Raw genomic sequence first — 15,726 nt, 5'->3', positions numbered from 1 at the left:
GTGAAATGGTGAATCCCTCTCACTGACAGTATTCAAGCTCAGTCTGGAAGACCGAAGACCCTCTAACAGGATGCCATGGAGGGCACCTCAGCGTTGGTGTGAAGGAGAGAGGGATTACTTCTAAGATCAGTTGAGATTCTACAATTCTAAAATAGGCTAAATTGATTAAATCATTCAAAAGGAAAGGGATTCATTAATATGAAATTGCCCTAGACCAGTGGTTCTCAAAGTGAGACCCCTGGACCAGTATCAGTATCACTTGGAAACTTGTTAGAAATCTTGGACCCCAAGATAGACCCTCTAAATCAGAAAGTATGGGGGTGGAGCCCAGCATTCCATGTTTTAACCCACCCTCTGGGTGATTCTGATACTAAATTTGAGAGAACCACTGCCCTCTACCATCTTCACTTTATTCAGTGAAGCTTATATTGTTGGTATGGCATTCTAACAACTATGCTTTACTTAACATTATTCCTGTGTAGTATTACTCTTACTCTTTCCAAAACAGATTTTAGCATTGTCTCTTGCATGACTAGAGTTCTTGTATCTCTTACAGGTGTTGGGAAATCTTCATTAGTCCATCTTCTATGCCAAAATCAAGTACTGGGAAATCCATCATGGACTGTGGGCTGCTCAGTGGATGTCAGAGTATGTGTCTTTTGTATTTTAGCTTTTCAATAATTGTACTAAAGATAACTGCTTCAGGTTACATGATCAAGTTACAGTACTATGGTCAAGATTAATAGTAATAGCTAGAATTTGTTACATTCATACTATGTGCCAGGTACTATGCCAGTTGCTTTACATGTCTCTTCTTATTTCACCTTTTTAAAACTGAGATGTGTAGGTGCAGAAACTAAGGCAAAGTCAGGATTTGAACAGTTTGATGCCACAGACTTCAGTTTTAATCACTATGCCATATATCTAGAGTTCATATAGCATCCTCTGTAAATAATTCTGCCTAAGCTTGTGCTATTAAGACTGCCAGCTTTCAGCTAGAAATATAATGCAAAGGCAAAAGCTCCTGGAGCTTCATGTCTGGGTCATTTGTTCCATCTTGTGTTTAGGAATTAGGTATAGTTTTAATTAAATTAAATATCTTCCCAGATATCATTGGTCTTTGCTAATGCCAGCTAGTTCTGACAAGTCTCTCATCTGCTGGCACACCTCTCTCCTTTATGTTAAGAAACATATAGGGAACGCAACGTAGTTGGCTAGATTGATAGTTATTTTCCTTCTGTTCTTTGAAACTATTGTTCCCTAGCTCTGATTTACATTGCTGCTGATTAGAAATCTTCCATCAGACTAATTATTATTCCTTTTTAAGGTGATTTCTTCTTTGGTTGCTTTTAAAATATTTTTTGTGTTTTTTTAATCTTTGATATTTTGTTGTTTTGCTAACCTGTATCTAGGTGTAGGTTCGTTTTTATTCATCCTATTCAGATGTAGTCATGGTTCTCATGTCTTTATTTTTCAGAATTTTAAGTCATTATCTGTCTTTCCTCATTTCTTCTATCCCTTCCTCTTGGCTTTCTATGAGATTTTTGTTCTTCATAACTGTTAATATTTCTCCTTGCTGCCTTCTGGATGGTGTACTCATATCTGCCTTCCAGTTAACTAAGAATCTCTTCAATTATATCTAATCTGCTTTTTAATATATCTACACTGTTTTTCATCCCAAGTACCTATACTTTTTAATTTCTAGATGTTCCTTTTAGTTCTTTTTAAAATGTAAAAATTTTCCAAAATGTCCTGATCCTTCATTATGGTGTCTGTTTTTTATTTTAATCATTTCTAACATAGTTATTTTTTTCTGGAGGAGAGGTAGCTATGCTTCTTGCTATATATGCTACTCTGCTTCATGGAAATGTATCTCCTTGTATGGCTTGTAATTCTTTAAGATGATCACATCTTCAACAGGATTTTTTTCCTCTCCCTTTGGAAGTGCTGTATGCTATATTGTGAAAGTATCCCTATACAGTGCCTTTTCATTTCTGTCATTGCCAAGACCCTAAGGATTTCAATTTCTCAGCTCAGATAATGTAAATCTAGGTAATGGAAATTCCCCCAGCATCTGATTGCAGCACAGACCTGTAGTTTCCATTTCTTGTGGACCATTTATCTTATCTCTACCTTCTGTCTGAGGCCCCTGACTGAAAGTTTTTGCCGTTTCCCTGAGCCTGTGGACAATGTTTTTCCACCTCTCTTTTCACTGACTGGGCAGCTCATCAAAGGTCCAGATTTCAAAAAGGCAACTACAGTCTAGTCTTCATCACTCATCCACATATACTTTTGCCTTGAATGCTGCAAAACAGGTCTGCTATTCCTGGATGGGCATTAAGACTCCAGGCACCAGCCCTGAAGCTATATCTGAATCTATGTCAGTTCCCACTTCTCACTCTGATTTTAAGTTTTTTCTTCATTTCTAGCATTTGGGGATATTCCTTTCTTTCTCCTACCTTTCTCTTGAGCTAGTCTTCTCTGTCTCTCCTCTCTCTAGTCTTTCTGTCTCAAAATATTTTTATAGCATTTCTCTAAGTTTGAAGTAGGAGCTGACCTATTTTGTGTCATTTTGGCCAACCATATTCCTAAATTCAGTGGCAACTTTATTTAGGTTTGGGAGACCCAATAGCAAGTTCTGGACAAATTTTCCCTTTGGATTTTTCTAGCTCCCATTCTGTGAAAGAGCATGACATATTGAAAAGAAACTTAGATTTAAACCCTCACCTCCTGAGTCAATTGCCATTCACTTCTGTAAGAGTGACTTTAGACTAATCAGTTTACCTCTTTGAGGCATAGTTATATCATCTGGAAAATAGAGGTCAAAAATATGTGCTTTATTGAGTCTACAGGTTTGTAGGAAAGATCAGAGAAGCTTAATAAGAGGGAAGTTACGGTCTAGTGCTTTACAATGTGAAGTTGTAATTGAACTTTAGTCCAATTTTCTGCCCCTTCCCTGCCTTCTGCCCTACTCCTTTTTCCTATCCCCACCCAGCACGCATTCTATTCATGTTGTTCACTTTTTGTCTTGGTTTTTTTCCCCCTTGTCTTATTGAATTAGCTAAAACTCCAGTACCATGTTGAATAGAAGTGGCACCAACAAGCATCTTTGTTTCATTTCCATCTCATGGGAAATTTTCAGTATAATACTATTTAGTAAAGTATTTGCTGGAGGGTTTTTTATAGGTATATTTGATTAAAGAAATGTCCTTCCTAGTCCTATTACAATGAGAGTTTGTATCATGAATGGGTATTGAATTTACCAGTCGCCTCTTCATGATGATCATGATTTTCCTGATTTATTCCATTACTGTGGTAAATTATGTTGATTAACTTTTTTGAGTGTTAAACCAACCTTGCGATCCTGTAATAACTCTAACTTTGTCTTGTTGTGCTGCTCTTTTCATATATCACTAGATTTAGTTTGCTAATATTTTTCTTAGACATTTGCATCTAAATTCATTAGAAAGATTGGCCCATCATTTTCTTTTCTTGTAATCTCCTTGTGGGTTTTCTATCAGGCTTATGCTGGCCTCATAAAATAAGTTGGGAAGTATTAATCTCTGTATCTATTCTCTGAAAGATTTTGTTTAATGTTGGTATTGTTTTTTTCTTAGATATTTGAAAGAATTCACAGGTGAAACCATCTGGACCTAAGTTTTTCTTTGTGGGAAGTTTTTAAGTAACATTAAAGAAAATAATAAAATAACTATATTCCTTCTTGTGTTGATTTTGGTAGTTTATGTTTTTGAAAGAATTTTATGTAAATTGACACAAAAAATTTGTTTCCGTCTTACTGTTTTTCAATAAGATAATTGAGCAATATTCCCTTTTTCATTTCTGGTAGAATAATTTGTGGCTTTTCTCTTGCTTTCTTGATCAGTCTTACCAAAGGTCTATCAAAGACCAGTTTCTGCCTTGTTGATTTTCTCTATCGTATGTTTGTTTTGTGCTTTGTTGGTTTCTGCTCTTATCTTTATGAACATACTTTCTTTGGGTTTGATTTACGTCTTCTTTCTAACTTGTTGAAATGAGTAATTGCTTAATTTTTTTCAGACTTTTTTTTAGAGCTCTCAGGCTCTAAAATTTATGTCTAAGCACAGCGTTAACTGCATTCCTAAAATTTTGTTCATTATTATTCAGTTCAAACTATTGTCTAGTTTTCATTGTGATTTTTTCTTTGATTCATGGGTTATTTAGAATATGCTTCTTAATTTCCAAACATTTGACAGTGTTTATTATCTTTTAATAATTGATTTCAGTTACCTTTCATTGTGCTTAGAGAACATACGCTGTATGCTTTCATCCTTTGAAGTTTGTTGAGATTTGCTCCATGTCCAGTTTTATGGTCAATTTTGATAAAAAATTTCATATTCTCTTGAAAACAAAGTATATTATGTAATCGTTGGGTGCAGTGTTCTAAATATGTGTTAATCATTTTTTAAATCTTCTCCATCTCTATTGGGTGGGGGGTTTTTTTGTCTGTTTTTTCCATCAATTGCTAAGGAATGAGTAATATAATCTCCACCTATAAGTGTGAATTTGTCTATTCCTCATTTTAATTCTGTCCATTTTTCATTTATATACTTTGAGATTATATTACTAGATGAGAACTAATTTATGATTGTTTAAACTTCCTCAAGGATTTAACATTTTATTATTTTAATATGCCCCTCCCTATATCTGGTAATACATTGTACCTTGAAGACTATTTTGTCTGATATTAAAATAGTTAAAGCCAACTTATTTTTAGTTAGTGTTTGTGTGGTTTACCTTATTTACATATTTCAACTTTCATACTTTCTGTGTCCTAATATTTATGGGATATCTCTTATAAGTAAGATCCAGCTAAATTTTGTTTTGATGACCAGTCTGACAGTCTTAGTATTTTTATTTGGTTCTTGGGCCTTGCCCCCAGATATTCTGACTCAGAGTTATGATTGGTGCCCAAGCATCTGCGTTTTAAGAAGCATCTTGATGATTCTGTTGTAGGTGAATAATGCCTTGAGAAATACTGGGTAAGGTGTGGAATCAGATCACCAAGTGGATATAGAAGTGTTTAATGACAGGACTTATAGAGCAGAGGGACAAGACTAAGAATAAGATGCTAATAGGAAGCTAGTACATATTAACGATAAGACAAGGAGGGAGGGGAATATAACTGATGGTCCAGAGCATCTAAAGAAGACAGATTTTTAATATAAGAGTAGAGGAATAACACACTAGAAGTAGCTTTGGAGAGTAAGCAAGGCATTTCCTATTTTCTGAACTCCAAGGTAATTAGAATATTGAAAAGTGAACAGCATCTATCTGAAAGGACATAAGAAGTTGTGTTTTCAAGGCAGAAGCAGAGATTTGTTAATAGAATGAGACTGAGGATAGGATATAATGGAATTTTGTAACCGTGGAGTAAGATTCCAGGAGAAAAGTGGAAATATTCGGAGAAGAAAACAATTAGGAGTTTAATGATGGGTAGAGGAAGCAAAAGCAGTCTGGGAATAAGAATATGAGAGACCAATTAAGGACCCAATATGTATAGTAACAGAGGATAACTGGGATATAAATATCTTGAGTATAGCTGGTGGCAAAGTTTCCAAAAGAAACTTTATCTCAGCAGTCCCCTGTATGTGATGAGAGTGGAGACTTGATTTTGTCTGCAAGGAATACTTTTGTGCAAAGTCCCAGAGAGCAGGCCAACATGAGATTACTAGTTAGTTCTCAAGATGCTGACCAAGTTTTAGAAGTAACAGCAGTAATTCCCTTTAGAAACTTCTGCTTTGGGGCCAGGTGCGGTGGGTCACACCTGTAATCCCAGCACATTGGGAGGCCAAAGGTCATTGGATCACTTGAGGTCAGGAGTTCGAGACCAGCCTGGTCAACATGGTGAAATCTCGTCTCTACTAAAAATACAAAAATTAGCTGGGCATGGTGGCACACACCTGTAATCCTAGCTACTTGGGAGGCTGAGGCAGAAGAATCGCTTGAATCCAGGAGGTGGAGGTTGCAGTGAGCCAAGATCAGGCCACTGCACTCCAGCCTGGGCAACAGAGCAAGACTCTGTCTCAAAAACAAAACAAAAAGTCAGATGTCATATAATTATGTGACTGGGTTTACTGGAATGAGTGTGGCACTAATTGATTCCTTTAAAGACAGTCTTACCTGAATTATATTATTGTGGAAGAATGGGACACGGGCTGAAAATGACTTGCTTTACTGTTCATTGTATCTTAAGCCAGTTGACTTCTGTCTTTTTTTTTTTTTTTGAGATGGAGTTTTGTTCTTGTTGCCCAGGCTGGAGTGCAGTGGTGTGATCTCGGCTCACTACAACCTCCACCTCCCAGGTTCAAGCGATTCTCCTGCCTCAGCCTCCCAAGTAACTGGGATTACAGGCATGCGCCACCACGCCTGGCTAACTTTTTTGTATTTTGAGTAGAGACAGTGTTTTACAATGTTAGCCAGGCTGATCTCAAACTCCTGACCCCAGGTGATGCACCCGCCTCGGCCTCCCAGCGTGCTGGGATTACAGGAGTGAGCCACCATGCCTGGCCACGTCTTCCATTTTTTAGAAGAATGCATTGCTTGAGTGACAACATAAGTAAAAGGCATTTTTAAATGATAACCTTAAGGAAAGTTGTCATAGACATGTAAATCACTTTGACTGTTGTTATAATAAAGTGAACAGTTCTTTTCTATAGAAAGAATAACTGAAGCTTATAAAGGCTTTACCTAAATAACTTGGGAGAACATTGTTACCTGTAGCAGCTTTTATATTGCAGTTATAGTGTTTGTTTTAGTGAAACCTGTGAGAAGGGATCTCCAGAATTAGTGTAGATTCATGAATACACACTTTTCAAAACTCTTAGAAACAGTTGCCTCTTTTACTTCAAATCTATTAAAAGCCAACTAAAAATAGAGATGATAGCGGTGATGACGTAATTGTTTAATCTTAAGTACCAGGTGAAGCTAATGAGTTTAAGGTATGTGCTCAGTAATTATGAAAATTTTGGATTTAGTATTTAGTACAGAGGTGTTCACAACTGAACTGAAGAGAAAAGGAGGAAAAGTTTTATTTTGTGGTATTCTTCATTCATTCCTGTCTTTAACTTCGCTGCCCCAAGTCTAATGGGAGTAATATAAATGCATGGCTACTCTTAATTATGAAAACAAGACTTAATGAATTTAATCTTTTCACAAATTATAAATAAGCAAATTGATTTGTCATTTCTAGTTCACTTTAATGGTAATTTAACTCTCTACACATTTCATACAATTGATATTTATTGAATTCCTCTTTGGACAGCATATCAATATACAGGCACTGGGGAGAAGTTAAAGGAATAGTCTCTATCTTCACTAAGCATATGAGGTGGGACACTTTTTATTGCTTACTTTGGCTAGGCATCCATTTTCATACTAATTCATTTAATTCTCATAACCCTCTGAGGCAGATACTATTAGTGCCCCTATTCATTTGACATAGAAGCAGTTGAAGCACAGAGGCACTACATGACTTGTCCTGGATCATATAGTTAGTAAGTTGTGGAATTGGGATTCAAACCCAGGCAACCTGCTTCAAGAACCTGTGTTCCTGATCACTACTCTGTACTGCCTCTTGTTCCAGAACAGTATTAAGAAAAAAAAAAAATTCTCATACTGTTCAATATAGTAGCCAATAGCCTCATGTGGCAATTTAAATTGACTAAAATTAAAAATTTAGCTCCTCAGTTAAACAAGCCACATTTCAATTGCTAAGTCGTCACATGTTGCTAATGGTTACTGTATTGGACATTTCATTCACTCTTTTATTTTATTTTATTTATTTATTTATTTATTTATTTATTTATTTATTTGAAACAGGGTCTCGTTCTGTTGCCCAGGCTAGGGTGCAGTGGCACCATCTCAATTCACTACTTCTGCCTCCCAGGCTCAAGAGATTCTTGTGCCTCAGCCTCCCGAGTAGCTGAGATTATAGGCACGTGCCACCATGCCCAGCTAATTTTTGTATTTTTAGTAAAGGCAGGGTTTCACCATGTTGACCAGGCTGGTCTCAAACTCTTGGCCTCAAGTGATCTGCCTGCCTCAGCCTCCCAATGTGCTGGGATTATAGGCGTGAGCCACCACACCCAGCCTGTATTGGACATTTCTATGGCTGTAGAAAATTCCGTGGGGACAGCACTGATATAGAAAATAAGTGTTATAATAGTTCAAGAAAGTAAGTGTAAAATTATCCTAGACACTAATGATTGAATGGGTGGCTTGAGTAAGTGGCTAGATGGACTGTGCCCAAGAAGAGGGCCATATTATAGGTGAAAAAGAAGGAAACAATAATAAGTTCAGTTCCAAACATGGTGAAAGGAGGTGTCTGTGAGCTAGCCAACTGGAGCTGTCCTGGAAATGAAATGCTGAAGCTCAAAAGACAATTCTGAGTTGGGATCATATTTATAGAAATAATCCTGAACCACTAGAACTGATGCAATTTCTAAAAGAGACAATTTAGAAAAAGGTGGGGAGAACTTGGGGTATATTTAGAGAGTTGATGGGAAAAGAGGGGTCAGAGAAAGACTGATCAAAGAAATAAGAGGATAGCCAAAATGAACTACAAGAGCAAAGAGAGGAGAATTTCATAGAGGAATTGATTTTTAGTCTGAAACAGTAGCAATATGAGGACTGAGAGAGAAAAAAAATACCGGATATGGTGATGATAAAGTCTCTGCCGACCTTTGAAAGTGCAATGGAATATTTGTGGCAGAAACCAAATGATATGACTGGCAGAGAGGAAACAGAGACAGGTTTAAATCAATTTTTCACAAAGTTTAGACATTAAATAAGGGAGCAAATGATTACAGAATGGAAGGGAAAGTGAAGGGCTTTTTTAAAAATAGAAAACATTAAGCCTGACTGAAGGCAAAAGAGCAGTAACCAGAAGGGAAGAGACAGTTAGCAGTAACCTTGACACTATTCGTTTGTTCATTCGTTCCTTCAGTACATATGTTGCATACCTCCTTGGTATCAGACACTGTGCAAGGAACTGGAAGTATAGCAGTGAATGAGAGAAATTAATTTCTGCTCCTGTGGTATATTCTCCTAGTATCTCTTTTTCACCCTTCTCTCTTTGTTACCAGCTCCCTCCTAAGACCTCCTACCTCCCTTCCTCTCTTTAATAATGATTCTGCAGGTACAAATACTAAACCAAACTTATTAGCATCTACAATATCCACTGTTCTTTCTTAATGTGTGTCATTTTCTTTGTAAATGTGTTTCTGCGTTTTAAAAGTTACAATGAATGAACTCTTCAAATGAAACAAAACCTTATGTACATAGGTCTTGATTTTGTTTTCAAGAAAAAGTCAAAAGCTGAATAAATGAGAAAGTCCAAAGTGGCAGCATTGTTGAGGAGTATTCTGTTTTCCATTTGGTGATCAGCTGTACTGTTGCTTCCTGTTAAGAAAATCCTTTATCGTATAGCTGTAAGGTCTGCAATGACTCTAAGTATCAGATCCTCGATGACCTGCTTTAAATATAAAACATACTTCTTATGGTTTGGCGTTACCTCCCATCATGTTGGGCTCTCAGTATAGCACCAAAGTACTACTTACTGTGTCGAGAGCAATACTTGTTATAATGTCAGGCTTTCCCTTGGAGATTACTCACACATATGAAAGATTTAATGTCATAACTACAAGCTGTAAGCTACTGATTTAAAGTCGTTGGGATTCATTCCATGTGAATTGGGTTAAACTTAGCCAGTATTAATTAAGTTGGAAAGGAAGGAGGACACCTTATCTTCTGATTTCAAAAGGAAACAGGAAAGGATTTGACTAGAAAAGGTAATTTGTGGTAGAGAAGAGTATAGATGAGTGAGTCAGTCTGGCTTGGGAGTATGCATAGCCTGAAAGGTGCTGGCTAACAGGTTTGGTACAATGCAAGGCTAGGAGGGTATGCTGCCTAGAAATTTATATTGGATGGTGGCTATTCTCAGTCTTTTAGAGGATGCAACATTAAATACTTGAAATAATTTAGAGAAAAAAATGGTGTGCTGCAGTGGTTGCCAAACTTAATCATGTATCAGAATCACCTAGGGAACTTAAAAAAAATATACAGACTTTTGAGCCCCATCCCAGAAGCTTCAAGGACAGTCCAGGAATCTGTATTTTTAAACAAACTTCCTATTGGTTTTGATTTAGTTTGCTTTCGGAACTGTACTGGAGAAACACTGGAATTTGGTAAATAATAAACTGAATATAATAAAAACCTGGAGGATGAGTTATCCAAAATGTATTCATGTATTTAACAAACCTGTCTAAGCATCTAATATATGCTAGATATTATGCTATTTTCTAGGGCTAAAGGATGAATAATACATGGTCCCTGCCCTTGCACTCAGAGTCCAGAAGAAGAGATATCAGTAGATAAATAACACTGTGTGCTTAGTGAAATGATAGAGGTGTGTAGGATGCTATAGAAGCAAATAGGAGGAGTGCAAAACCTGCTCTGGTTGATTTGGGCCCAGAAGGAAGGTAGAATCGGAAAGACTTAACTGAAGTGGCTGAGCTTTTTCATGACAGATAACTTACTCCTTATAAGACCTCATACTACTTTTTCTCATTGTTTTGCTTAGAAATCTTGCTAAAACGTGTGTTTTTTCTGCTTGGTTTAACTTTTTTATTGCTGACTTGGCATGATCACATATTATAAGTTATTTTTGCCATATAACAAAATAGTGATGCCTTCTATTGTAGTATACAAAATTAATTTCCATTATCCCAAATGGTCCTCAGCTGCTGTGACTGTGCTGTTTTCATTTTTCTGTCATACTGTCTTTGATGTCAATCTGATAATTGTCTTCTTAATGTTGATGTGGCTGTTTATAGAGTAGCATATTTATTTAAATTTTTCCTTGGCCAAAAGGATTTGGACGAAAAACATGTAAGTAAAAGTGCAAAGCATTAAGTTGAATGTAGTATGTGAGTTTTAGTGCATTTTATGACATCTGTTTTAACTACTGATTTTGTTTTTTTAATTATGATGTCAAAGCCAGTAGATACTTTAGAAATCACATAATACAACTCTTTCATTTTACAGGCAAAGGAACTGAGGCTCCAAGATACCAGGGATAATCAGTGGCAATCAAGGAGTAGAATCTAGGCCTCCTGATACCAGAATAGTCCCATTCTGTAAAAGCAGCAGTTCTTAATGAGGGGGTTACAGCAGAATCATTTGGAGAATTGTTCAAAATACACATGCCTAGTAGTTAATCCCAAAGGTCCTGATTCAGTAAGACTGGCATGTATATTTCTTAAAAAAAAAAAAAAAAATTAATTCTTGGAAGATGCCGATGTGTACTCAGGAACCAGCATACTTTAATCTTGCCACATATCATAGTTTGTTTCTGAATAGTTATACAGTACAGGCAATAAATGCCTGTAGAGCCTAGACATAAGGAAAAGAGAGTCTTTGGGAGATAACTGTGAGTGAGAAAGTCATTGGAGGATTTTGAGTAAAAGGGCATATGATATAACTTGCATTTTAAAAGGATCACTCTAGCTACTGTATGGAAAACAAACAGGGAGGTTGGGGGATGCCTCTAGTAGGGAGATCAGTTAGAGACCATTACATCAATTCAAGCAAGGAGATACAGACTTTGACCTGGGTGGTAATAGTGGAGATAGGGAGAAATGAACAGATTTTTGCCGTATTTTTTTAAAGTCAAAGCAGCAGAACTTGTTGATAAATGCAATAATGCAATATGAAAGGAGTCAAGGATTAGTCTTAAGTTTTTGGCCCAAGTAACTGGAAGAATAAAACTGCCTTTTAGATGAAATTGCCACAAGAACAAGTATTGATAGAAAAGAAAAGAGACTGAAGAACTAAACCTTGAGACACATTAGCAATTAGAAATCAGAGAGATAAGAAGAACCCAAATGGAAGCTGAAAAGCACTAGCCAATGAGATAGGAAGAAAACTAGAAGAGTGTGATATCCCAGAAGCCAGGTGAAAAAATATTGCAAGACACAAGAAGTGACTAGGTGGATCAAATGGTGGAGTAAAATGAAAACTCTTAATTGACCATTGGAGTTAGCAATGTGGAGGTCATTGGTGACCTTGACAAGGAGTAATTCATTGGGGTCATTAGGGCATAAGTTTGAATGAGTTGAAAAGAGAATGTGAAGAAAAGAATTACCACTAAGAATAGACAACTGTTTGGAGGACTTTTGCTGTGAAAAGGAAAAGGAAAGTGGCATGGTAGCTGGAAGAGGACTTGAGGTCAAGAGAAGGATTTTTTTTAGATGAGGAAAATTATGCCATGTTTGTATGCTGAGAATTGAATTGTGTGGTGAGGATTATCCAGCTGAGAAGGAAAATTTAATGATATAAGGGAGAGAGGGGAGAACTGGTAGAAACACATCTTTGAGCAAGAAACTGGGCATGGGATCTCATGCATAGAGAGAGGATTTAGCCTTAGGGACACAGGCAGCCTAAGAAAACAGCAAGAAGGAAAGCAGATTGTGTGGGCACAGATGGAGGAACGTGGATAAATGCAGGAAGAACAGGTTGTAGAAGTTCTTTTCTAATTGCTTCTGCAGTAGGAAGCAAAGTTAGTTGTGATTGAGGATGGGGAAGAGATACTGGAATTTTAAAAAGAATAATAAGTATGAAATAGTTATCTGGAAGAGAAAAAATGGTAAATTAACTGTGGAATTGATTAAAAGACAGCTCCAAAGGTACACTTAAATTTAGAAAGAATCCATTCATCTTGAATGCGTGTTTTTCTGAGCTCCACATTCGGTTGCTGGGTTGTAGACATGAAGAGGGCAAAAGGTGGATATAACCCAGAGTGGAATTTTGTCAGATGAATGCAATATGAGAGAGGAGCAAAGGAGTGACTGTAATGATGGATCATGGAATTTATGCTTAGTTAAGAGGATGGTGAGGCTTCGGAAGTGGAACAAAGAGCTGTGAAAGATGTTAAGATCAATTAATCAAAAGGTCCTCTGGAGTAAAAATTATTAAAGTATTAAAGAGAGTAAGCTTAAAAGATAAGAAGTGGCGATCAGAAAGTCAGAGTAAGATGCTGAAATGCTTTAAACTGGAATAAGAGTACTTACTAGTTTGTTTAGTGGCTATATTATTTTAATTGATTTGTTAGGTTCATGATTACAAAGAAGGAACCCCAGAAGAGAAGACCTACTACATAGAATTATGGGATGTTGGAGGCTCTGTGGGCAGTGCCAGCAGCGTGAAAAGCACAAGAGCAGTATTCTACAACTCTGTGAATGGTAAAGCATTTTTTAATTTCTATCTTTTATTAATGGTCTAAGAGTATAGATCATCTGATGTGGAGATGCCACATGTAGCATGCCAGACTCATCTTAATTTGAGAAAAATGTAATGTACTCACAACCCTTGATTTAAATCTGCATAGTACATTCCAGTTTGTGTTTCTACATTGTAGCCATCTAATTCAGAACATTGAACCTGTGCTTTGTCTTAAGTGTTTCTATTTATATTATTGTAATAAACTAAATATTGAGAAATAAAATCATATTTTTGATACTTGACATAAAACATGGAACTTAAAATGTTGTCCTTTGGGGGTGCTATCTCTCCAGTGAGTTGACTAAGTATAGTAGGACCATAGGAGTCTCATAGTCTTAAGCCAGATATCACAGAGACAGAGGGATTTCGTTCATCTGCCCCTTAGAGCCCTAAGGCTCTTTCTTAACTACTTATGAAGAGCTGCTTAAGGGAGTCTTTATGGGTGCAGAAATTTTATCCAGTTATAGATATTCAAATACCTGGAGCAGACTTCCAGATGGAGGTGTGTAATATAGGACACAATTTCCTTTCGTAGAGTACCTACTCTATATCAAGAGACTAAACTGCTTATACCTATGATTTGCCAATAGAGTTTCTTTCTTAGTCTTCTTAAAAGTTCATTTTTAAAACCTGTTTTTACTGTGAAACATAATTCCAACTTCTGTTTGATTAATATACCAAAGGAGTTGGCATTTCCCTCCTGGTAAATGCATAGCCATTAATAGACCTCATTTATGCTGTGCTTAGATCTCACTCAGTATTAGGTAAGCATTACATTTATTCAGTGTATTAATTCCTTATATTCCTCTTTTGATGTCTTCCCATATCATGAGGTGTTGTAGATTCTACAAAAAGACGTAGAGAAGGTTCTTTTCACTGGATACATATTATAGAATATAGAATGAGATGTGTCAGTTCAGACCCATATCCTATTTAGCTCAGAACTCTATCTGAAAATGTCACAGTCTTTTTTTTTTTTTTTTTTTTTTTTTTTTTTTTTTTTTTTTTGAACTCTGAACTTTTTATTGGCCTCCTGCTCCCCAAAGGGTACCCTGCTTTTGCTGGCTTAATGCCTCAGAACTTTGGTGTCGTTGGTCTCAGACACCACTTTGCCATCCACTATCCGGCGGGTGGTGGTCTTTTGGATGGTTTGCATGGAGTTGCTGCTGTCCAAGGCATCACCAAGATTGAATTCCTCGCCATCTTCCAGCAGGCGGCGGAAAATGTCACAGTCTTAATAAAGAAACAAAGCATTCATAAATGAGACAAAATACAGTTACAAGATGACCTTAATATATGACATCATCATGCAGAAAAGTATATATAATGGTATATATTAATAGAATGCATATAAATAAGAAAAACAATAATAAGACTAGTATAGTGTGAGGTGACCTCTCAGAGAAAGAGAGGGAAGTGAAACTTAGTTTAGACTTATACTTGTATCAGTAAAATTACTTGTCAAAGTAAGATATCTATCTGATCTGGCACAGAGAAGTCTGAATATATAACACCTTCAATGTTTAGGTATTTTTGAGACAGAGGTACAATAAAAATTATAAATAAATAATAGAGATAAATACCACTCAAATCCTGGAAGCTGTGGAATTCTGAGTTGTAAACTTGTAAGTGCTGAAGAAGAAATCCATCCAATCCATATTTGTTTATCTCTTCTATACCTACTATTCATTAGTGATTTGTCTCCTTCCATATTATTGAAAGAATTGCATATATCCTATGTTGATATTGCAGATAAGACTGAGATATATTTCCATTTCTTAAAAGTAAAAAAAAAAAAATCACATTTATTGAAAAACCTATTTCTGTGTACTTTCACCTTAGCTCTGGAACATTCCTCCGGGTAGAAGCACTCAAAGTTCTTTATTCCATCTACCATCCTTAGTTTCCTAAGAAACTGAATGCAAGGATCACTCTATCCAAATACACAGTCCATATTCTTAGCAATAACTTTCATCCCTTAATACCCTACATTCTTCCCTCTCTGATAACCTAGGCTAGTAATCTCGGAAGGAAATAATGAAGTGTCTTTACTTCTCTCCCTTAAGATTAAGATATATTATCATTTGCCATCACCCTTACTCCTTTCATCTCAGCCCCGCCTTGATTCTTCTAGCACATGTTCTGCAAAGCAAGACCTCTCAGCCCAAATGAAAGAGAAAGAATAGGGGAAAAGGGTACTCAAATGCCCTTAAAAGCTAAAAAGTCTTACCTAAAGATCCTCAATAAAGTTTTCCCTGTCCATCTAATAGCCAACTTAGGCCTTTGTAATCCTTTCACTCCCCTGTCCAAAATTCTCACCTGTAGTTTTGCCATATTTATAACCTGGGGAAAAGGAAAGGCAGAAAATATATGCCAGTTTTTTGCCCTAAAATGAGATTTTATTCTGCT

The 15,726-nt window shown here is 36.4% G+C and overlaps 1 protein-coding gene across 1 annotated transcript in view; it reads left to right on the top strand.

Annotated features, from left to right (window-relative positions):
• RABL3 (RAB, member of RAS oncogene family like 3) overlaps window positions 1-15,726 on the top strand; it is a 41,489-nt gene that overhangs the window by 5,168 nt on the left and 20,595 nt on the right. Inside the window, exons 2-3 of the mRNA XM_010387083.2 lie at window positions 557-648; window positions 13,148-13,277. Coding sequence (XP_010385385.1) covers window positions 557-648; window positions 13,148-13,277 — 222 coding nt within the window. The remainder of the gene's footprint in view (window positions 1-556; window positions 649-13,147; window positions 13,278-15,726) is intronic.

This window comes from Rhinopithecus roxellana, chromosome 1 (genome assembly GCF_007565055.1).
Source record: "Rhinopithecus roxellana isolate Shanxi Qingling chromosome 1, ASM756505v1, whole genome shotgun sequence".
NCBI classification, from domain to species: domain Eukaryota; kingdom Metazoa; phylum Chordata; class Mammalia; order Primates; family Cercopithecidae; genus Rhinopithecus; species Rhinopithecus roxellana.
The sequence above is the reverse complement of the archived record's forward strand: the minus strand, read 5'-3'. Positions and strand labels throughout refer to the sequence as shown.